This window comes from Bos mutus, chromosome 15 (assembly GCF_027580195.1).
Source record: "Bos mutus isolate GX-2022 chromosome 15, NWIPB_WYAK_1.1, whole genome shotgun sequence".
NCBI lineage: Eukaryota > Metazoa > Chordata > Mammalia > Artiodactyla > Bovidae > Bos > Bos mutus.
Window position 1 is genome coordinate 70,756,458 of NC_091631.1, and position 25,358 is coordinate 70,781,815.

Here is a 25,358-nt window from a genome sequence, read left to right on the forward strand (position 1 = left end):
CTCTTAGCGACCCCATGGACTGCAGCCTACCAGGCTCCTCCGTTCATGGGATTTTCCAGGCAAGAGTACTGGAGTGGGGTGCCATTGCCTTCTCCAGATGCCTGGGAGTCTTTATATGGGGACTTCCAAGTATTAGGACATTGAAGATAAACTCCTCATCATTGGATACACTCAGCCAGTTATCACCAGCAGGCCAAATACTGCCATCAGGAAATATATAAGAAAAAAGAAAAATATAAAAATGTAAAAGAAAAGAAGTTGAAAAATATGTGGGCAGGGCAGAATGATCTAAGAAAAAAGTTTGAAGAGAAAAACATTATTGAGAAAGATGGAGAAGACGTTCTTAAACATCTGTTCTGAGTGATGTTGTAGAACTGACCGCTTAGTTCCCTAGTTATATGCCAGGCTTCTGGTGCTCAGGGAACATTAGACTTGGAAGGAATTGGGGGAATTAGCCTGACAGAGCAGCACATTACATTAATGGTAGTTCTGTTCCCTCAGTTTAAAGATTAGAAAGAGTGTCACAGAGGCCACTGACACATCAGAGATGCCAAAGTCTAGTTTTAAACAAAGCCAGTGTCCACAAGCTTGATGAAAAATCGGTGATATTTTCTCAATGATCGCTTTGCAAAAATCTACTTTAAAAAAAAAAGCTGAGATAATCTTCTTCACAGTGAGCTTAAACACTTTCTATCTAAAGTTGTCCACATTCTTCCTTCAAAGACCATCTCAAATTTAAAAATTTAAATAATAATAATAAAAATGAATATAAAGTTTATATAAAATATAAAGGGTTTTTTTTTTGGTGTTTTTTTTTTTTTTTTTTTTTTTGCTAATGGTGGCCATTTCCCCCTTTGCATGTCCAGTGCATCTTGCCTTCATATCTTACAGTATTATTTCTTCTTCTGTCTGAGTTTCTTTCTTTTCTCTCTTTTCTCATCCCCCACACACCAAGGAATTACACATAGAGCTATACACATACACAGATCTCTATGTACACATATGCCTTTGAAGAGAGACATGCCAAAATATGCACACAAACACTCCTTAGAGAAGCATCTGTGCTCAATCATAATTGTGTCCTCTGTGGGATTGCTAAAAATTATTTTTGGAGGAAATTAGCTCCAAGACTAACAGAGAGCACAATCACTGGAGTCATCACTAGTTCATTTTTTTAAACTGAAGTATAGTTGATTTGCAATATTGTGCTGATTTCTGTTGTACAGCAAAGTGACTCTTATAGCATACTGTTCTCTGATCTGTGAAAACACTCTCCAAGCTCATGGCTTTAACCGCCACCTGTGAGTGATGACATTAAGTGCATATCACCTGCTCAAACTTACCACCAGCTTTATCCTCTCACATTATGATGCATATTATATGGGCATCAAAGATGATACTCCTGAAATGAAATCAGCTGTCCCACCATAGCTATGTCCTTTTTTCTTTTACTTGCATCACTCAACCTCTTTCCCAAGCTGGAAATCTTAGTGTTATTATTGATGAGGCCCACAACCTTTTCACCAGGACCCCTATTGTGTGCCAAGTTCAAGTCTTTTTTATTTTTTTTTATTTTCTCATTCTAATGCCTCTTCTCCTTTTTTGCTATATAACTCAAGTCCAGGTTTTCATTACTTCTAACTTGTATTATTGAAGCAATATAATTGATCTACTGTTCTCTGCTCCAATTCCAGTAAATATACACAAATTGCCAGTCTCCTATTTGAAACCCCAATGACTCTAAATTACTTATAGATTAAAGTTTGAATGCCTTACTCTGATAATCAAGGTCCTCTAGTTTTTTGACTCCATTTATATTTCTAAATTTGCCTAGTATTACTTCCCTTCACAAATAAAGAAGCCAGAGAAACTGATATTCCTATTCCTGGTGGTTTCTGATTTCTTTGTCATTGTTCCTCCAGTTCCATTTACTTTCTCCTATCTTTCTCTCACTGTACAAATGCTTACTATTGATATAATTCCCTCAAATGCACATAATACTTTCAAGATACCTCATTCAGGGCCCTTATCACCTTCTGGGCTTCCCTGATGCCTCAGATGTAAAGAATCTTCCTACAATGCAGGAGACCCAGGTTCGATCCCTGGGTTGGAAAGATCCCCTAGAGAAGGGAATTGCTCCCCACTCCAGTATTCTTGCCTGGAGAATTCTATGGCCAGAGGAGCCTGGCAGGCTACAGTCTACCGGGTCACAAAGAAACAGACACCGACTGAGTGACTAACAGTTTAACATCACTTTCTATCTTACATTACAATGATTTGGATGTATAACTCCTCTCTCCTGTGCTTGTGATCCTTAGTATGTCCGACTCTTTGCGACCTCATGAACAGAAGACCTCACCGTAGCTCGCTAGGCTCCTCTGTCCATGGAATTTTCTAGGCAAGAATACTGGAATGGGTGCAATTTCCCTCTCCAGGAGATTCCGACACATTGATTGAACCTGCATCTCCTGCATTGGCAGGCAGATTCTTTACGCTGCACCACCAGAGAAGCCCCATTCTTCTCCTACCCTTGAGTATATACTGTTTCTTTTTTTAAGAATACACTTGCTTTTTAAAAATACACTTGAATGCTTGAGAGCACAACCCATGGATAATTCATCTTTGTATCTCCCACAATGCCTAACAGAATGTATGAACATTATGCTGCTGCTGCTGCTGCTAAGTCGCTTCAGTCGTGTCCGACTCTGTGCGACCCCATAGACGGCAGCCCACCAAGCTCCGCCTTCCTTGGGATTCTCCAGGCAAGAACACTGGAGTGGGTTGCCATTTCCTTCTCCAATGCATGAAAGTGAAAAGTGAAAGTGAATTCGCTCAGTCGTGTCCGACTCTTAGCGACCCCATGGATTGCAGCCTACCAGGCTCCTCCGTCCATGGGATTTTCCAGGCAAGAGTACTGGAGTGGGGTGCCATTGCCTTCTCCGTATGCACATTATAGATATTTAATAAATATTCGATAAATATATGTTGACTTAACAAGCATTCATTTACCTGACAATGACAAAGTTCTGAGGCCTTTATTTATTAAAACAACAACAACAACAACAACACTATTATTTACCCTGGGATTTGTTCATAGTTACTTATTTCCTCTGAAATATAATCAGTAGCTAAACTACCAGTTGATTGGCACTTTCAATAATTATTATTTTAAAGGGTATTGAATATACATGCAATCCAGTCCTTAAAGATAGATTAGAATTTCATCATAATTTAAGTCTGTGTGCACGTCTTATTTCAATGCATCAAAAATTTAGCCGTCTTCAGACAGATATGGACAACACAGTGTTTTTCAATGTAACATCTCCAGAACTGGAAATAAATTGTGACCTTCATTTAATGTTTAAAGACTATTCTTTGTTTCCCAGGTGTGATGGGAGAATATGAGCCGAAAATTGAGGTCCATTTCCCTTTCACGGTTACAGCTGCTAAGGGAACAACTGTTAAGATGGAGTGCTTTGCACTTGGCAAGTAAGTACACATACTTCTATAATTAGACACAATTGTTTATTAAAATGTGACATGTCTTATTTTTATATCACTTACTTTGCTAGATTTTATTTTCCTTGAATTAAACCTTGAAGCTCCTTGGTGGCTATTCATTTTTTTAAAGAAAGGCAAGTGGGAATTGATGAAGTAACCAATTATAATTATCTCTTTGGTCATTTCTCTGAGCAATAATGTATATAATTTTGCTATTTTAACATAAAGGAAATGTAATAAAAGAAGAGCTTCACATGTCTTTGCTTACTTGTCTTAAAATTTCAGTATCATTCTTAAATTTTATGCAGCAATGATGTAAATAAAAAAGGGATGAGGTCCTATCCTCTCCCTATGTAAAAGATATATATTCTGACAAGATATAATAAGGCAAGAGTATAAAAATCACAAAGATAATAGTCACACTGGTCCAACAGATTACTTTAATCTCTTCTGGAATAATGATAACAATAGCATCAGCTGTCAATATGTACAACATGCTATTATTCCCCAAATCAGGAAGATGATTTATACCACACTCTAATGCCTGCTATGCTTAATGATTCTATTTCGGAGATTTAAAATCTCACAATGTATAATCACTTGTCAATGATGTTTACAATAAAAATATTGAGCATAAAAACAGGAGTGAGATTTTGATTATATTTGATTAGAGTATTATGATTTATTTTAAATAGAGTGTTGCTGTTTCATTTTTTTATGGTGATAAGACCTCAGAGTCCTTTCTAGACTCTATAATTATAATTTGCATAAATGCATCTCTATCAGAGTTACTAATCATTCAACTTCACTCATGGTGAGCAAACTCCCACAGCATAAATATAACATACTTGGAAATAAAACATGCTCTATAAATATATTTGTAGTAGGCTTAGTCTGTGGGTGTGAAAATCTTAGTAAATATGAAAAATTCTGCCAATAAAAGGTGTTTTAGAGCATAACAATAGTAATCACCATGTTTTCTAATATTAAAACTATTTGAGGTAACATGCAATTCTGTTTAAATCTAAATAGGAGTCAGATCATAGTCAATTAAAAACAAAATAGATTGTTGTTTGGTCCATCAAAAGTGTTGAGCAGTCCACCAAAAATGCCTGTAAGAGGAAGTATATTTCAATAACTTAAAATTCATCCAGGAGTTACTTGGCAGATATCCAAGGAAGATTCCCAAGCGCACATATATTAATAATTAAATACTACCTTAAAAGTCATGTTTTTCATCATTTTCCAAAGTTGTGGTGTCAAGTATGCTTGAAAATGACCCAAGTGAACTGCTCAATTCTGATAAATACAAAAATAATTATATTGGCTTGATGTCAAAGGTTTTAGTATATCCTACAGTTAAATAATTTTTAAATGTCAGAATTTGCACTAAAGCCACAGACGAAAGGAGGTCATACCGTAAAACAAATTCAAGAACTAGATTTATAGAGAAAAAGCAATATGGGATATTTCCCCAGGCAGGCTTATTTAATAAATTTGATATGTTTGCTTTCGGAAGTCTTGAAATATGCTTAGTAAATTGATCTGTAAAGTCCATTTCATTCTAGGCTGGATCTAACTGCCAAATTAAGTTCTTTTAATACTATATTTTCTTCAGTTTCTCCACTCCTTCTTTGTTACTCCCTCTTTCCCCATGAAAATAAATAAATATGTAGGAAGGTGAACAAAGCACACAGACTGTCTAGAAGGTCTCTGCTGCCTATTCTTCATGTGAAGTGTCACAATTATGGAATAAAGAAAAAGAACATGCTATGAAGAGATTTATCCCTACCTAAAGACTAATTTACCACTCTGTTGAAAGTAAATAAGATCAAAGAAATAGCATCTTTACATATGTTAATTTCTGTAGAGCACATTATCATGTGGAATAGATCATCTTTGCATCTCAACAGGATCACAGCAATTCAAATTAATACCTGAGCATCTGCTTTATTCCTACAGCTCACCTGAGCTGCATCCCACTTTAATAAGTACAAGATTCCCTAGTATACCTTTGTCTTTCCAAAATCTTCAGTACCTGTCACTAGATATCGATCAGCACCTTGCCACTCAAGCTAATTTGCCCCTCAGTCTGTCCACATAGAGTAGTTTAACCAAATGTTCCCCATAGACTATGACAACCAAATTCTTGCATGGAGCATATTGAGCTCTATTCTATCTCATGGGCTTTGCCCTTGTTTTCTCCAGGCCCCCACTCATTCTCTGACCTCAACTTAAACATCATCTTCTAAGAGTTCATCTACAATACTTGAAGTATATAACTCACACCCATTACTCTGTATCTAAATCTTGTATTTTTCTTCATCAAACTTAACACAGTTTTAAAGTATCCACATATGTGTTTCACTACATAAAAAAAAAAAATCACTTTATCAGTCAGGAATCCAACTGCAAAGACTCAGATAACTCAAAAGAATTTAGGCATAAATTGAAGATCCAAGAGAACTAAGAAAACAACTTAAGTATCTGCAGACTAGTGATAGCAAGAAGTTATTCTCATCCTGAAGCCAAAATGAGCAAGGGTGGAAGATAGTGTCACCAGAAGCACAGAGACCTGAAGATACGGTGTTGTCTGGGGGCGACTCTACAATAGCTATAGCTGTGCAGAGATGTATTAGATGAACATAGCTGAGGAAAGGAGCAGGAAATTCATATCCTGACTTTTTCTTTGTGCATTCTGATCTTCTCCTTCTGAGTTCATGACTGAAAGGCAACTAGAAGCCAGCCTGCAAGCCCAGAGAATGCAGTTGGCAATACAAAAGGAAGGCAGAGATTCTGAGGGAAGATGAGGGTGACCAGCAAGGGAGACAAACAGAATAACCAGCAAGTACCCATCATTAAGTTTTAAGCCTAGTGAGGGCAGGGATCCTGATTGCGGTCTTCACTTGTGTATTTCCAACACCTACCACAGTGCCTGGCACACAGCATTCAGGAAATAATTTTTGAAGGAAAAGATGAACTCTGAAAGCTATATGCCCACTTAATCCAGTATACTTTTTATTAATAGATAATAAATAATATACTTTATTTTCTAAACATGTCAAAATACACTTCCACCACTGCTCACAAAGAAAAATGCTATGTTCTTACTCTTTTTGAAAAGTACATTTACCTCTTTACATAATTTGTCCCTAAACACATTCAATTATTGCAACTTAGAGTATGTAAATTAATACAGCTGTAGTTGCACATGGAAACTTACATTACCATATGGAAAATAGATAGCCAACAGGAATTTGCTGCATGTCTCAGGAAACTCAAACAGGGGCTCTGTTTCCACCTAGAGGGGGTGGGGTGGGGAGGGAGATGGGAGGGAAGTTCAAAAAGGAGGGGATATATATGTATACTTACGGCTGATTCATGTTGAGGTTTGACAGAAAACAGCAAAATTCTGTAAAGCAATTATCCTTCAATTAAAAAACAAATAAATAAAAAAGATAATTTAAAGATATATAAACTAATAACATTTTCTGTGTTCTTGAAGGAAAATAGCAGAAAGGCAAATTATTTTAGATTACCAAAGTTTACTGTATCTTAGTATCACACATATTCACCAACCTGTCTAATTTGAAGTTAAATAAAAAGTCAATTGGGATTGCGATATACTCACTACTATATATAAAATGGATAACTAATAAAGACCTACTACATAGCAATGGGAACTCTACTCAATCCTCTGTGGTGACCTATAAGGGAAATGAATCTAAAAAAGAGTGGATATATGTATATGTACAACTGATTCACTTTGTTGTACACCTGAAACTAACACAACATTGTAAAGCTGTGTTACACTATACTCCAATAGTGTGTGTGTGTGTGTATGTATATATGTATATATATATACATATATACTCCATGGGGACGACAGAGGATGAGATGGCTGGATGGCATCACTGACTTGATGGACGTGAGTCTCAGTGAACTCCGGGAGTTGGTGATGGACAGGGAGGCCTGGCGTGCTGCAATTCATGGGGTCACAAAGAGTCGGACACGACTGAGCAACTGATCTAATCTGATATATGTGTGTGTATCACTGATTCACTTTGCTGTACAGCAGAAATTGACACAAGTTTGTAAATCAACCACACTTCAATTAAAAATGCCCACTTTATGGAAAAGAAACATATTTTATAAAAACAAAAGCACCCCTTAATAAACTTTTAAAAGCCAATAGTAAAGTTGTAAGCTGTTAGTTTGCTTCTAAAGAAATCTCTACTTAAATCTGAACTTTTAAAAAATCATATGGTTTTTCTATAAGCTACTGCAAAAGAATACAACAGGAGAGTGCTATTTATACCACCTTGGAAATCTCTCTGCAAATAGAATTATACAACACTGAGTACAGAGAGAATGCATGAAGTGACTGTCACATGATATGTTTAGTATTGTTTAGTTCAGCAAAGGTATGATTTCCCCCAGGAGGGTAGGAAATGGGAAATGTTTAAAGAGGATCCACTGGGAAACAAAGGTGTGTAAGGCTTGGGAAATACAGCAAAGTGTAAAAATGGGGAGGTGAATTAATCACTTTGGAAAGAAAAGGTTGTTTTAGACATATGGAAGATTATTATCAAGAGATCACCACAAGCTGTTCTCCAGTTTCACCAAAGTGGGGAGAGGGAGAAATTCCAACAATATGGGACAAAACCAGCGAAATTAGAATAAGTATAATGTAGAAGTGTTTAAAAAGTTATTAAAAGGCAAACGGGCTATCAGAGAGGCAGTAGAAGCTTAGAAGCTTTTTCCCCACACTGCTGCAATAACAAAATAAGATCTGTCTGTCTTCTAACAATTTAGGTGCAATGTTTTCTGAAAGGAGAGAAATGGTACTGATCAGGGTTGGAAACGAACATTTTAAACCTTCTCTTTTGCCTGCCACTCATCTCCCCACTCAGACTGAATTATTAAGAGTAGAAGGTTAGAGTCAGGCAGACTTAATTGGCTGCCTTTTGGCAACTACATTATTATACAACGTTTTAAAGTGGTTGGTGGCATGTGGGGGAAATAGAAATGAAGGGTGTTGCCTTTTCTTACTCAGCATTAAGCTTCATGACTTTAGTTTGAAAAGAAGCACTGCCTTTGATATTTCCCAGGTTGGTTTTTAAACACTGGACACAGTACTCTTGAAAGGAAATGAGAGAAAAAAGGTTAAAGGACAATGCAAGTAAGGACTCTCTTAGGACCCTAATGAATATTTCATTTCAACGTTATCTCTAAATATGGTGTGCCTAGAGATTATCATACTAAGTTAGACAGAGAAAGAAAAATACCATATGATGACACTTACATGTGGAATCTAAAAAAGTGATACAAATAAATTTATTTACCAAACAGAAACAGACTCACAGACTTAGAAAACAAATTTATGGTTACCAGAGGGGAAAGGCTGGAGGAGGAGAGGGATAAATTAAGAGTTTCAGATTAACATATACACACTGCATGCATGCGAGCTAAATTGCTTCAGTCATGTCTGACCCTTTGTGACGCTATGGACTGTAGCTTGCCAGGTTCGTCTGTCCATTGGATTCTCCATGGGTTTCCATGCCCTCCTCTAGGGGATCTTCCTGACCAAGGGATCAAACCCAAATCTCTTATGTCTACCTGCATTGACAGGTGGGTTCTTTACCGCTAGTGAAGCCCCTACCGCTGTGAAGCCCCAACATATATGCACTACTATATGTAAAATAAATAGCAAATATCCACCATATAGCAGAGGGAGCTCTACTCAATATTCTGTACTAACCTATATGGGAAAAGAATCTGAAAAAGAATAGATACATGTATATGTATTAGGGCTTCCCAGGTGGTGCTGTTGCAGGAAGGGGGACCCCTTCTAGGGCCTGAAACTGGGCTCTTGTCTAACACTCAGAAATGAATTGTCCGAGGAGACACATCTGCTGACAAAGCAAGAGATTTTATTGGTAAAGGGCACCCGGGTGGAGAGCAGCAGGGTAAGAGAACCCAGGAGAACAGCTCTGCTGCTTGGCTCGCAGTCTTGGGTTTTATGGTGATGGGATTAGTTTCCAGGTAGTCTTTGGCCAATCATTCTAATTCAGAGTCTTTCCTGGTGACGCACGCATTGCTCAGCCAACATGGATGCTAGCAAGAGGGATTCTGGGAAGTGGACAGGCACACGGTGTCTCCTTTCCACCTTTCCTGAACTCTTCCGATTGGTGGTGGCTTATTTGTTCCTTATTCCTTACAGGATCTCCTGTCATAAAACAACTCATGCAAATAGTTACTATGGTGCCTGGCCAGGGTGGGCGATTTCAATCAGTGTGTTTCCCCTAACAGTGCTAGCAGTAAAGAACCCGCCTGCCAATGCAGCAGACATCAGAAACGCTGGTTCAATCCTTGGGTAGGGAAGACTCCCTGAAGGAGGGCATGGCAGCCCACTCTAGTATTCTTGCCTGGAGAATCCCGTGGACAGAGGAGCCTGGTTGACTACAGTCTGTAACAGGGTCACAAAGAGTTGGACATGACTGAAGTGACTGGACACGCATGCATGTCCCTGTTCGGGCACCACTTGCCGGGGTCCAGCCCCAGTGGATCCAGGGAATTCGAAGTGGGGATGGTGTCGGCGAACTGGATACAATAGCTTTAATTAAATATTAATTAGAGATATAAAGAGTAATAGAATAAGGATAGCTCAGTAGGAAAATTCAGCCCAGAAAAGAGGCTGAATAACTTGGTTTACGTGGAAAGCCAATAAAATTCCAGACAAGGAATTTGCATCACCTACGTAGGCTGCAGGCATCCTCCAATTCTCCCAAAGGAGAGGAGACACTAAGGCCTCCCTGGTCAGATCTTAGAAGCCCAGGCAAAATTAGTACGCTTGGCAAGCCTCCACGCTCCAGATGGGAATTCAGCCAGAAGGTGAGAGAAAGAACGACATGGGGAGACCAAGTTTTGGTGAACAAGGCCTGCACTTTATTTTCCAAAGTAGTTTTTATACCTTAAGTTGTGCATAGAGGATAATGGAGGAAGGGGTAGAGTCATGCAAGGACAGCAGTCCTTGATCCTAATCAAAGCCAGGCTTTCTTCCTGCAAACTTGTCATATGCAAAAGTTTAGGTGATTTACATCATCTTCTGGCCAGGAGGCCTGTTAACATTTTATGACCCTTTCTTCAGAAAACATTTTTCTCTAAAGGTGATTATTCTAAAGTCAGGCACCACCCTCCGAAAGCATTAGATAAAGTTGCATTCCTTTAGGGCAAAGGTGTGGTGGGCTATAAAAAGAAAAGAATTAACTCAAGGTTCCAAGGTTACAAACATTAAAGCTACTACTTACATTCCTATACAACAATTACATTAATCAATACACACCCAGGGACACAGTAGGTAAGGGATATGGAAACTTAGCAGCAAACATTGGCCCAACAAGTGAAAAACCCTTCACCAATACAATTTCTAATCAATCTTTTAACTGCTCAAAGGAATCTATATTTAGACAGTTTAGAACATCTCATGCCTCTCACGGTTGGAAGGCTGTGAACAATCAAATGTGGCCGGAAGAACATTTTCAGGAAGGCTAGAGGACTTCCAAAGGAGTCTGTAGGTTGAAACACTCTTATCACACCCAGGAACTTTATTAACTGGAGCTGTAAGTTAACTCTTTTTCAGAGAGAGGTGGTGGGGGACAGCCCCCCGTAAAGTCAGAGGTGTAGGTGAGAGCACAAAGCAGTAAAGTAGACAGACTCTGGTTTTTGGGGTAGATGCTCAAGAATTTCCAGGGGGACTCCTGAGGCTTGATCCCACCTTTGTGTATGCCGAGCCTCCTTCCTCATGACCTTTGCCATGGGCGGGGTTCCTCACGCTGGCTTCCGGCATCTCCCCCTTTTTTATTTCTTAAAACAGCCAGATGCAGCTCAGTCGTGAGCTTCTGAATGTTCTGCTGAAGAATCCTGACAATACAAGAAAGAATGATTATGAGAAGCAAAATTAGAGCACCAAGAGCAGCATAACTAAAGATATTAGACAGAATGTTTTTTCCAGAAATAAAGTTAGAGAAGGTGTGAAAAAAGTCATTAGCTGCTCCAGCGGTGGTAAAATCCAGTCAAGAGTGTTCCAGGGTCTGTATTTGATTATGAAGTTTCCCTAAGTCCAGGTCAATGTCAGAGCTATTCCAAACACTTGAAATATGATTTTTAATTTTTTCCCATTCATAATCTGTCTCGTTTACCTTCAAAGATGTCACACATATCCACCAGTAATCAGCGTGGCATGACAGAGCCATTTTCACTTTTAAAGCCTGTAACTCAGTCCCAATATGCATTATTGCTTCCTCCAAGGCATCTGCCCTCATCTCCAACTTTCTATCTATAGATTCCTGTGTTGCTAGAGTTAGAGAAACATTTTTAGACATGGTATCAACAAATTGGGCAGTATGCACTTGTTGAGTCAATGATATTGCTGCCACAGTAACAGAAGTAATTGCTGCTATTAAAGCTGATATTCCTAAAATAAGTAAGCCCACAAATCATCATAGACCATAATTATCATATCAATAAGCGGTTACATCATAAGATAAGGTGGATGTTGTAACACTACAAAGGAGCAAACATTATATTGAGGGTTTAAACAAAATAAAAACATACATTGTTCACAAGTTACTATATTAGGTCTACCTCTTTTTTACTGACCGCTTTGGCCCTGATCACTATGTTTGCATTGCAAAACACCTGTTGTGGGTGCACCAGGGAGCAGCTGCAGACGTCGGCCCGGGGAGCAGTGTCCCCAGCAGCAGGAGGCAGAACACGAGCGGCAGGCTGCAGGCCGCAGCACCTACTGAGGGCTGAGGGGCGGGGTTCACAGACTTGGGCTAGCCGCCGCCGCTTGGGCTCAGGGTGTTTCCCTCTTGCCGGTGGGGCTGCGCTGGTCTGGACGGCACTTTGCAGGTGCACTTTCCTCTCTGGCCCTCACTCACAAACTTCTTTGCTCTAGGTCACGGGGTGCAGCGAGGAGGGTGCGGGGCGCAGCTGGCGGCGTGGAGGCGAGAGCTGGCTGGGGGGCCGAGCGAATGAGTGCGCACGCTGTGAACCTGGTCTTTGGGGAATATTACCTGACAAATTAGTCTGTCTGGGATCCAAATCGGAGAATCTGTGTCCTGAGGAAAAATATAAGCATACTCTCTCCGACAAGTTAGCAACACATCTGGCCGGGATATGAAATTTACACATTGAACCAGGTGAATTTTGATGGTGAATTTTGTGAGAATTTTTGGCCTTATCAACTTTTTATATAAGTTTAAAGCGATAACATTAGTCAATGCATCTGCCAAAGCATTTCCTTCATGTAAAGGGCTGGGCAAGACAGAATGGGCTCTAATATGTCCCACAAAATATTTTTATCTCTGTGTTTAATTTCTTTCTGTAAATCAGATAGCAAGGAGAAAATAGTAGTTTTATTTTCTGGAATATTAGCAGTCTCTATATGAGGAAACAACCCTACAATATATCGGGAGTCGGACACGACTGAGCGACTTCACTTTCACTTTTCACTTTAATACATTGGAGAAGGAAATGGCAATCCACTCCAGTGTTCTTGCCTGGAGGATCCCAGGGATGGCAGAGCCTGGTGGGCTGCCGTCTATGGGGTTGCACAGAGACACGACTGAAGTGACTCAGCAGCAGCAGCAGTCAAAAGATTAAAGGTGTGGTCTCTTAAATGTCGAAAAGCCTAAATAACTGCTCATAACTCAGCCTTGACATTTTATTCCCTTGAATTAAAAGATCTTTTAAAGGCCTTGGAGCTGTAATTTCCTGCACCCAAAAGGCTAGATCACTAGATCCAAATGCTTTGTGGCTCCTAGCTTGAGAAGTCAAGTTTTTTTTCTATCTGATAATAAGGTAAAAAGCAAAAGCTGTGTTACTCTTTGACCTTTATTAATTTGCACAGTTTTGGTAAGTGGTGAGATCAAAACTTTAATTTCTCAATATAATTAGAATCTACTACACCAGGCACCACCAAAAATTTCTTGAAAAGAAAGTGAGCTATGCCTCAGCACAAATCTTACAATGCTTTCAGGTAGGGGCCAGCCACTCCCATTGGAATCTGAGCAACCGGCATGTCAGGGGTTAATATTGTTGCCGTGGTGGAACGGAGGTCCAGTCCCAAGCCACCTGAGGTTGATTGGCACGGCTTGCTGTCTCTGTTTAGCAGGACACCGCCGACAAAAATGCCCCATTTGATCATAAGAGAAACATTTTTTATTTGTAGAATCCTTTTTTTATTACGATTATTATTTTTTTCTTTTTCTTTTTCAATTTTTTTTCTTTTTATTTCTCTCTCTCTCTTTTTTTTTTTTTTTTGCTTGCGTGAGGCCCCCTGAAGGGGTTTTCTGCAAGGAGCAGGCTCTTTATATTGTGTATTCTTTAAAACCTCCTTTGTTTAAAAGAAAAAAATTTTTATCTTTTTCAGCCTTAGGCAATGCTCTGGGAGGCTTTGGATGTAAACTGGGGAATTCCTAGGCCCTGGGAGGTGCAAGCGGAGGTGGGGTAGTTGCCTTAAATCAGAAATTGTTGGACAAATTTTTAAAGGTTTGTGTAGAGGGGGAGGGGGCTTGCCAGGGCGCCCTGCCACAGCGTCCTGTAAGCCCTCTCATTCCTCGGGAGGTAGAGCACAGTCTCCCTCCTTTTTTATTTCTTAATGCATTACTGAATCACTTTGCTGTACACCTGAAACTAACACATCATGAATCAATTGAACTCTAATATAAAATAAGATTTTTTTAAAAAGAACTGCACTAGAAAAGGGAAAAAAAGAAAGCTGGTGCTATTTTCAAGTGATTGTGCTCAGTGTGTAAGTCTGATCTGTATAAGTTGTTAACAAGGTCATGTAGAGCAAAATGAGAACTTGGAAGTATGGAGAGTTATTAAGTACAAGAAGTAGCTACCATCTCTCTGGCTGCGGAAGTGTTCCATTACTAAAATTTAAGAAGTTTGGAGGCACCGTTCTGGGACCTAGACTTCTGAGAAGCCTCCACCAGCCAGGGGATGGAGCTGTTTTCCAGGTGATGTACCTGGAGCTACAAGTGTTGGAAAAACTCAAACTAGATTCCTTTGCTGCTTAGGGAAGAATGCCTCACTGAGGTGCCATTCACAGGAATCTCAAGCACAGAGGGAGCAATACAGAGCACATCCTTTCTCCCTCCTCTAGTCTTGCAGCCTCTTTCTAGAGTCTTCTCTTTGCAGTACAGAAATGTGGTTTCTAGAGTCCTGGCCCTTGTATCACAAAGCAGAGTGAGGAAGAAGCTACAGATAGTAATTTAACAACCAGCACAAATTCCACTTTACATTTTCAAGCTCATCTTTTAATCAGCCATGAACAACCCCTTCCTGGACCTCATCCCCACACACATCCCTCTTCTGTGATCCTGCAACTTGTACCCCTCAGTCTAAAATATCCTGCTCTCACAATCCCTGTTCAGTTTTCAAGGTTTAAGCCAAATGCCACTTCTCCATAAATGTCTACCTGTTTTACTTGAGATTTGATATATATCCTTTGGAGTCATATGAACAACCATCTATCACTGTTTAGCCTGCCCCATTGAGTCAGCTGTGTGTATCTGCCTACAGTGCTAAAGTTTTGCATCCCTGGAGTATTTTTCTATGCAGCAAGTGTTGAATATATTTACTGAATGGAATCCAAATATGAGAATATGGTCAGTCATCTGTAACGGGAGGTATATTATTGCCTTGGTTTGGTCAGACAGAAATCTCCAGATGCCTTTCAAGTGTTTTGGCCCTGAAAATTCAGACCACATTATATTAGCTACGGTTTTTTGTCAGATTTCACTTCACCATATGACCTTTTGCAGACCCCATAAAGATCACTAGATAATGTCACACAGCCACCAACTATGAAAAACTAAAATTTGGTCACTGATGCTTAAGTGACCCCTTATACAAGGGCAAACTTGGGGTTATTCTGTAATAAAGATGCCATATGCTTTAAAGCAACATTGGCTTATCTACTATGACAATCCTGCAAGCTAATAGCAGTACAGGCAGATTTTTTTTCTTTATTTTACATGTTCCTTATCTTGCTTTCACAGCCATTTACACACAAGCGGATCAGCTGTGCTCAAAAGGCCTTGAACCAGTTACTGTAATAATTATGTGAATGACCTTTCCAGACTCATCTGAACTCTGGTGGTGAGGTGGGAGGGAAGAATACATTCAATTTCCTGCCCCTTTTAGTTCCTGCTCATCTCTCTTTCACATAGCATTTACAAATCATTTTTTGTTACACTCCATCAAATGCCTATTAGGAAACAAGGACATTAAGTAATTTTTTCCTTTTTTATACTTTTATTGCAAATAAGAAAAGCACCAGTTATCAATTCACAAAGTCATTTTCGTGGTAGTTTGTGTTCCCTTTTCCTCAGTCTTTAACCATCTCAAATGGCTCCTCTTCCGTCACATTGTAACTGTGAGAATGACACATATTCCTCTGAGACTCCCCAAAGCCTGCAACCGGCAAACGTTCATCAAAGAACCTGCTCTTTAGTTACAGATTGATGATTTATTAATACTGTTTATTTGAAACTGCCAGTCACTAACGACTGCAGAAATTAAAAAATAAATTGGAGTTGTGTGGTATTTGTCTATCAAATCAAACTCAAATTACTTAATCATTAGATTGACGAAGGATCTGGGGATAGGAGTTAGTTATTGAGTCTAGGAATCAATAAATGTTTAGATATAGAGAAATGGTACATATGGATTCAAGAAAATTGCACTTATGGGCTATTGGTTGCTTCAGTATTGTTGAAGTTAAGGACAAATCCTCATTTCAGATGGTACCTAAAGGAAATGGGTGCTGAAAGAACCTTAAAGATTGCATAGCCTATTATCAGTTTGTAGGATCTCATTTGGAAAAATGAGATCCTGCAGGGAAAGATTAGACCAAGACACTTGGGCAAGCTGGCCAGACTAATCATATGATGCTTCATCATTTGATATTCTTTACATTTTCAACATTCTTCCTTCCACAGTGCCAACTATGAGAGTGCTTTATTTACTTATTTATTTTTGCTCTCAGAGGTGTCATCTATTTCTAGGGACACAGAACCAATTTATTACTCACATTTGGAGTCACAGTTAACTGGCATCATATTTCTAATTCTTCCAGAGCTGGCTTAGGAATGCTTAAACTGCCTTACAAGAAAAACTGCATACCTGCTAAAGGTCTCACAGCTAACGTGCTGTAGAAGCAGACCAGGTCTTCTGATTCTAAAACTAATGCTCTTTCCAACTTATTGTAACATTTTTCAGTTGCTAAGAGTAATTTCCATTTTTATCAAAGCAACTATTTTTCTGGATGTATTAAGTTTCCCAGTGATTAGGAATATTAGTATAGAGGACAAGTCACCAAAAGCATAAAGCAAGAGATAATATCAAAATTACTGAGCTTTATACTTGGATTCTTTTAGAAACACATCCAAGAACCTTACTTTGGGTGAATCTCCCTGTAGTTTCATAGAATAACCTCTTCCACCAAAAGTTGATTGAGGGATATTAAGTTTTTATAATATAAAGGTTTTTAGCATTATATAACCTCATGACTACAATTTCCAAAAACAGAGTCTTTCTTTTAATGATTACGTATTTAAGTTTGTGGTTTCCTTTGGGTTTTTTAGGGAAACCTTTCAGCCTTAATAATCATAAATTTAGAAGTCATAGTCGAGGGTCTAGTAACAGAAAATCTTTATGATTATCTAACCCCATCAATTCTAGTGTAAGTCTTCTTTGCAATTTAGGGTTTAGCCTGAGATTCAGAGGATGCATCATATCTGAATGTCTTTGGTCTTTTTGCCTGATACTTAATGGAGGAGAAAATTTTCCTTTATATTAATATCTCTGATGTCAATGACATACACATAGCACACTGAAGATTACATACAAAGTTTATTTGTTCACTAATTAAAAAAAAAAGTCTTTATCTATTTATGGCTGTGCTGGGTCTTGTTTGCTGTGCAGGCTTTTCTCTAGTTGTAACAAGCCAGAGTTAGTCTTTAGTTGAGGTTCACGGGCTTTTCACTGCAGTGGCTTCTCTTGATGTGGAGCTCTAGGGTGCTAGGGCTTCAGTAGTTGTAGCCCATGGGCTCAGTAGTTGCAGCTCCCAGGCTCTAAAGCACCAGCTCAATAGTCGTGGTGCACAGGCTTAGTTGCTCCACAGCATCTGGGATCTTTCTGAACCAGGAATAGAACCCGAGTCTCCTGCACTGACAGGAAGATTCTTTACAGTTCAGCCACCAGGGAAGCCCTTATTTGTTCATGCTTAAATTTGAGCTCTTACCAACTGAGCAACCAGAGACATAATTCCATCTCTGTCTTTGGAATTTTAGTGATTTTTAAAACTTGGAAACAGATGCTCTTCATTTGAGGTAGGGAGGGTGAATCACATGGAAAAGGCTGTTACTTAAATTGTACTTTTTAACACCATCTCCTATGCCTTTATCATACAGGTAATAACTAAGTTTTTATTTATCTTTGCAATAATATTTATTGGAAAAGATTACCTTGAAGTTAAAGCATTACAACTTTGTATTCTTCACTTCTGTGTTGCAAATATAATAGTGCTATATAATATGCAATTAAATGAAATGTATCTGCATGTACAATGTATAATTAAACTGCTTCTGAATTATAGCTCATGCCTTTTTGCCTTAGGTAATTTTTGTTTCTCCATTATATGTAAGCATTTTCCATTTCAGATGACAATAGAAAGTGTTTCTCTTTTGATTTGATACTATTTGCATTCATCGTCCCCGGCTGTGTGCTTGATCTTCAGTGATAGAGTCACATGCACATGGTAGGATATGATGCAATTAAGCAGTCGGAGTTGCCTGTACAAATGAAACATTTAAATGTGGGTATGGATGTACGTGTATGTGAATAAATATTTAAATCAGCAGAAAGAGTATCTCAAGATAGAAAATGTTAAGACAGCTAAACCTCTGTCATCATTTTTTTTCTTTATTATTATTTTCTTTTTTTAATGCAATATAGCAACACCTACCTTCTGTTCCTGTCACTGTTATTGTTAGTAGCTATGTGGTACAGAATAGTTTTCATGTCAAATCTTTGTAATAATATGTTTTAGTTTGGAGGATAAATTTAACTGATAACCAGTAGACGCAAAAAGTGATTCTCAATGGGGACATATGTCAGCTGCTGTTTCATAGTAGAAAAGCAAGTGATAAGTACTTTTGGTCACCTCTAGCCCCTACTTTTCTTTTGGGGATCGAATCAATCTGGTTACAACTTTTAGAATGTCTTATTTATGGCCATTTTCTCAAAGGAAGATCCATTATGAAATCAGGTCACTAGTTTTATACATCCCTACAGAGAAATGTCGCTTCCTCAACATGTCTGATAGAAGAACATGCATCAGGGTTTCCTACACAGAAATAAAGGGGAAGAAATCTTCCTCCTCCACCTTCATATAATACTATTACATTTAGCCACAGAAAGCATAGGTATAATACACTCAAAAGCATATATTGAAAAAAATGCTTACAAATATGAAGCCTAGATATATTTTACAATTGATGGTATGTTATAGTTTAATTGGCAGTATTTTGTTTCTTAATTATTCTTAAGGGTGTGTCATGTTCACAAGTTCCTTGGATGTGATGAATTAGAGTAATTAAGGCTAAAATGGTATATGTCTAATCTTAGTGATAAAGTCAGAACCTGAGTGATAACATAGTCTTCTTTCATTTATATTCAATTTAATTTAAAAAATCTGAGTTAATAAGCAAAATATCTGCCCTGTAGAACTGGAAACTACTAGGGAAATGGTTGTTAAGTGAATATTTTTTATTATATTAAGTCAACAATATTTATTCTAGCATTAACCATCTCAGTTACTTCCAATCATGTTATCTGTGAGGGTCCAAACACAAGCACCTTTAAAGAGGGAGTTGAATACAAAGGAAGCTAGTCCAGGAGAATCCTTCCTCCACCTGCTTCATCATTTTTTAACTCTCTGGTTGTTACTGAGTCTGTGTCACAAATAACATAAAGTAGAAGAAACATAAAGAGTGATAGTTAAAGAGATATATATATATGATGGTTACCCCCATTAGGTTCTTGTTTTGTTTTCATTTTTGGATTAAAGGAGTAAACTAGAAAGGATAAATATTCTGATACATTTTCAGTGACTTAAATGTGTAGAAAAAAATCTAATAATTCAAGTGTTCATTTAGATAAACTAACTGTACTGCTGAAAGATTTCTTCAAACTGCTTCTTAAAAGTTTTACTGAGGGAGCATTGACATGCAATAAATGTCTAAGATATGCAATGTGACACATTTTAACACATGTATATCCCCGTGAATGTCACATGTCTCTTCAGTACCCATAAACATCTGCATGTAAATGTGTAATCTTTCCTTTCTTTCCATCCATTCATTCCCACCCCCAGAAAGCTACTGATTTGATTTCTCTTCTGTCACTATAGACTAGTACGCATTTTTCTAGAGTCCAATATAACCAGAATTATGCACTATGCAGTTTTCTTTGTCTGACTTTTTCACTCAGTTTACAGGCACACCTTCCTTTACACTACTTCACTTTACTGTGTTTCACAGATACCATGGATTGTACAAGTTGAATAAATCTGTAGATGCCATTTTTCCAACATTTACTCACTTTGTGTCTCTGTATCACATTTTGGTTATTCTCACAATATTTCAAAGTTTTATTGTTTATTACTATCATTCTTATTATGTTTGTCATGGAAATCTGTAATCTTTGACGTTACTATTACAAAAAGATTACAACTCACTAAAGGTTTAGATGACAGCAATAAGGTATTTTTTAATTGTTAACTACATTGTTTTGTTAGATATAATGCTATTAAATAATGCACACTATTAAGCTGCAGTTTATTGTAAATATAGATTTTATATGCACTGGGGAGCTGAAAAATCTGTGTTGAGTGGCTTTATTGTGATATTTGCTTTATTGTTGTGATCTGGAATTGAACCCATATCTCTGAGGTATGGCTGTATTATCTTGAGATTCATATAAGTTGTTCAGTATACCAATACTTTATTCCTTTATAATGCTAAGTAGTATTCTGTTTATTGTCTGTATTACAATGTGTTCATGTATTCACCTGTTGGACATTTGGGTTGCGTCCAAGTTTCAGCTATTACAAATTAAACTTCTATGAATATTTGTTTATGTCTTTGTATGCATATAAGCCTTTATTTTTTCCTAAATAACACATTGAATGTTTTCTCTAGGTTTTTGAACAATGTGACATGGTTACAATAACTCTTTTAATGTCCTTATCTATTTTTATCATATGTCTTTCTTTGTGTCAGTTTCAGTTGATTAATGCTTTCCTCTTCATTATCAATTATGTTTTCCTAATTACTTGCACACATACAGTTTTTAATTTGACATCAAATGTTTGAATTTTATATTGTTTGATACTGGGTATTTTTGTATTCTTGACCTTTGTTCTGAGATGTGATTAAGTTAGCTGGAAACAATCTGATCTTTTCAAGTCTTTATTTCATGCTTTTTTAGACAATATCTGAGAGCCATTCGATTGAGGGTGAATTATTCCCCACTCCTGTGGCAAGTCTTTTCTTAGTATTCCAATTGATGACTCCTGAATTATGAGATTCTCCACTTAGACTATTAGGGTAGGAACTATTTCTGACCTGGGTGAATTCTGAGTATTGTTTCTTCCAATCCATTCAGAAGGTCCTTTTCGATCTTTAAATATTTTTCTCAAATGGATATGTTGACTCATTCTAAAGTGAATAATCAAAGAGAATCTTCCATAGATCTCAACATTCTCTCTCTATGCTGCTTTCTCCTTTTGAGTATTGTGAACCCCAGCCACCTTAGCTCCCCTAGACTCCCAGATTTGTCTCCTCAAATCAGGAAAGCAGATGGACTTTGCCCGAGTCTCTGCTACCTTGGAAACTTTGCCCAGGGATTAAGCTGAGGCACTTGTTTGGCTCCATGGATTATGTAACATTTCAGGGATCAATGTCCTTCACAGCCTGATGTCCAAAATTTTGAGATCTATTTTCATATATATTTTGTCTAATTTTCACATGTTTTCTATTTAATCTCTTTTAGTTTTTTTTTTGTGTGTGTGTGTTTTGGTAGGAAGTAAATGAAAGGTCAAAAGTAAAGGTACCCTAACCATCTATATCTAACCAAGGAGGCAGAAATGAAACATGGGAAATAGCATATTTTACCTGCCTTTATTAGAAAAAAAAATATTGTGTAAACTTTGGAAACAAAAAGATACCAGAATGGTCCTTTGACTGAGTTCTTCCTCAGAAACAATTTGGAATAGGAGACGTAAAAAGGAAAAGTAATTTTCTAATTTAACCCTATAATCTTCAAAAAGAAATCTGCCATATTGCTTTCATGAGAATCTAGAACTTCTACAGTTTAATAACTTGTATTTTTAGTGTCATATTACCTGACAAGAACAAAGTCTTGATAGTTTGAGATATTTATCAACTGAACCAATCATTTACCAGCTATATGACATCAGACGAGTTATTGCCTAGATCAAGTCTCATATAAAATCTGTAGAGTAAGAATGACAATTTGTGTGTTATTCACTCAGCCATGTCCAACTCTTTGAGACCCCATTGACTGTAGCCTGCAAGCTCCTCTGTCCATGGAATTCTCCAGGCAACAATAGTCAAGTACATAGCCATTTCCACTTTCAGGGGATTTTCCCAACCCAGACCCAGGGATGAAAGCCGGGTCTCTTGACAATGCCTACCTCATAAAATTGCTATTAGATTTCACTGAGAGTCTCAATAGTAAAGGCTTATAAATTACATATTAATTCCCTCTTTCACTCTAGTTCTATGGAATATTTGCAAAACATTATTTATTTTATAAAACATTTGTCGATACTCTAATGTTCTGCTTTCTGAAATACTATAAAAGACATAGTCCATTACTCAAGTGTTTCTTCAACCAGGAATGCCAACATCCTGTAAACCTCACACTCTCTGCTAACATCCAGCTTTTCATGGTTTCAAATGAGAATATACCAGAAAAAAACCCAGTTTCTAGATTTCTGTTTATAATATACATTGACATGTACCTTAGTAATCTAAAAAAAATTCTGAATCTATAAAATAAATTTACATACATAAGAAACACTGGGAAATTTTTTGTCAGTTTTATCTTTCCCAAACATCCTTTCAGGTCAAAACCCTTCTTTTATTCTATTAGTTTAAAGACTACTTTTTAGGCTGATTTTACATACTAAGTCAAGGGTAACATTTTACTCAGGCTGCTGTTAATATTGAAAATACTTTATGATTATTTTAGCATCAAATTTGATATATTGATCTTAGATAATGCCAAGAGGCCACAATATTTTCAAAAGGTAAATATCAGTGGTCAAGTACTTAGGAAAAATACACACACACACACACACACACATAAACACACATATGTATATGTTGCATTCCATGGGGTTGCAGAGTTAGGCATGACTGAGTGACTGAACAACAATATATATATGAAAAATTTTGTTCCATCGTTGATTTTAATGGTTTAATAACTATTGCTATAAAATCCATATGTTCTGGATATAGAAAAAAATGATTAAACAAAATAACTTGTCATAGTTTTAATTCCAACATGGGATAGAACTTTCTCTGTTTATGAAGATAATCAGTGACTTTAAAATCTATGGGTAATTCAATTATAAGCAAAAATTTAAGTGTAATATAGACAAAAATGTAACTGAAGAAAAATGGCATTGAAAAACAACTTTGAACCTCTGTTCTTCCATAGCTGATACAGACTATGTTGTTGTTGTTCAATCATAAAGTCATGTCTGACTCTTTGAAACCCATGGACTGCAGCAGGCCAAGCTCTTCATCCTTCACTATCTCCCAGAGTTTGCTCAAATTCATGCCCATTGAGTTGGTGATGCTGTCTAATCATCTCATCCTCTGCCACCCCTTTCTCTTTTGCCTTCAATCTTTCCCAGCATCAAGGCCTTTTCCAATGAGTTGATCCATCACATCAGGTGGCCAAAGTATTGGATCTTCAACATCAGTCCTACCAATAAGTATTCAAGATTGATTTTCATTAAGATTGACTGGTTTGATCTATCTGCAGTCCAAGGAGCTCTCAAGAGTCATCTCGAGCACCACAATTTGAAAGCATCTATTCCTCGACACTCAGCCTTCTTTATGGTCCAACTCTCACATCTGTAAATGATTACTGGAAAAACTACAGCTTTGATTATACAGAACTTTGCTGACTAAGTTTGTCATAGCTTATCTTCCAAGGAGCATCTTTTAATTTCATGACAGTAATCGCTATCTGCAGCATTTTGAAGCCCAAGAAAATAAAACCTGTCACTTCCACATTTTCCCCATCTATTTGCCATGAAGAGCTGGGCCAGATGCCATGATCTTAGTTTTTTGAATGTTGAGTTTCAAGCTAGATTTTTCACTCTCTTCCTTACGCCACATCAAGAAGCTCTTAGTTCCTCTTTGCTTTCTGCCACTAGAGTGGTATCATCTGAGTATCTGAGGTTGTTAGTATTTCTCCTGCCAATCTTTAGACTCTAGTTTGTGGTTCATCCAGCCCAGCATTTTGCATGATGTACTCTGCATAGAAGTTAAATAAACAGGGTGACAATATACAGCCTTGTTGTTCTCCTTTCCCAATTTTGAACAAGTCAGTAGTTCCGTGTCTGATTTTAATGGTTGCCTCCTGACCCACACACAAGTTTCTCAGGAGACATCTAAGGTGGTCTGATATTCTGATCTCTAAGAATTTCCCACAGTTTGTTGTGATCCTCGGCATCAAAGTCTTTAGAGTAGTCAATGAAACAGAAGTAGATTTTTTTTCTGGAATTCCCTTGCTTTCTCTATGATCCAGCGAATGTTGATAATTGGACCTCTGGTTCCTCTGCCTTATCTAAATCCAGCTTGTACATCTGGAAGTTCTCAGTTCATGTACTGCTGAAGCCTAGCTTGAAAAATTTTGAGCATAACCTTGCTAGTATGTGAGATGAGTGCAACTGAAAGATAGACAAAATGTTCTTTAACATTGTCCTGCTCTTGGATTGGAATGAAAATTGACCTCTTCCAGTCCTGTGGCCACTGCTGTGTTTTCCGAATTTGCTAACATATTCAGTGTAGCACTTTAACAGCATTATCTTTTAGGATTTGAAATAGCTCAGCAATAATCCCATAACCTCCACTAGCTTTGTATGTAGTAACCTTTCCTAAGGCCCACTTGACTTCACACTCTAGGATGTCTGCTCTAGGTGATTGACCACACCATCATGATTATCTGTGTCATTAAGACCTTCTTTGTATAGTCCTTCTCTGTATTTTTGCTTCTTCTTAATCTCTTCTGCTTCTGTTAGGTCCTTACTACATTTGTCTTTTGCTGTGCCCATCCTTGCATGGAATGTTCCCTCGCTATCTCCAATTTTCTTGAAGAGAGCTCTAATCTTTCCCATTATAATGTTTCCCTCTGTTTCTTTGCTGCTGCTGCTGCTGCTAAGTAGCTTCAGTAGTGTCCGACTCTGTGCGACACCATAGAGGGCAGCCCACCAGGCTCCCCCATCCCTGGGATTCTCTAGGCAAGAATACTACAGTGGGTTGCCATTTTCTTCTCCAGTGCATGAAAGTGAAAAGTGAAAGTGAAGGCATTGATTCATGTCCGACTCTTAGCGACCCCCATGGACTGCAGCTTACCAGGCCTCTCCGTCCGTGGTATTTTCCAGGCAAGAGTACTGGAGTGGGTTGCCATTTCCTTCTCCAGTGTTTTTTTTTTTTTTTTTTGGCATTATTTATTTA

General features: G+C 37.8%; 1 protein-coding gene across 1 annotated transcript in view; it reads left to right on the forward strand.

Moving 5' to 3' along the window:
* Positions 1–25,358, forward strand: part of CNTN5 (contactin 5) — a 663,141-nt gene that overhangs the window by 252,269 nt on the left and 385,514 nt on the right. Inside the window, exon 6 of the mRNA XM_070383116.1 lies at positions 3,387–3,489. Within this exon, the coding sequence (XP_070239217.1) occupies positions 3,387–3,489 (103 nt within the window). The remainder of the gene's footprint in view (positions 1–3,386; positions 3,490–25,358) is intronic.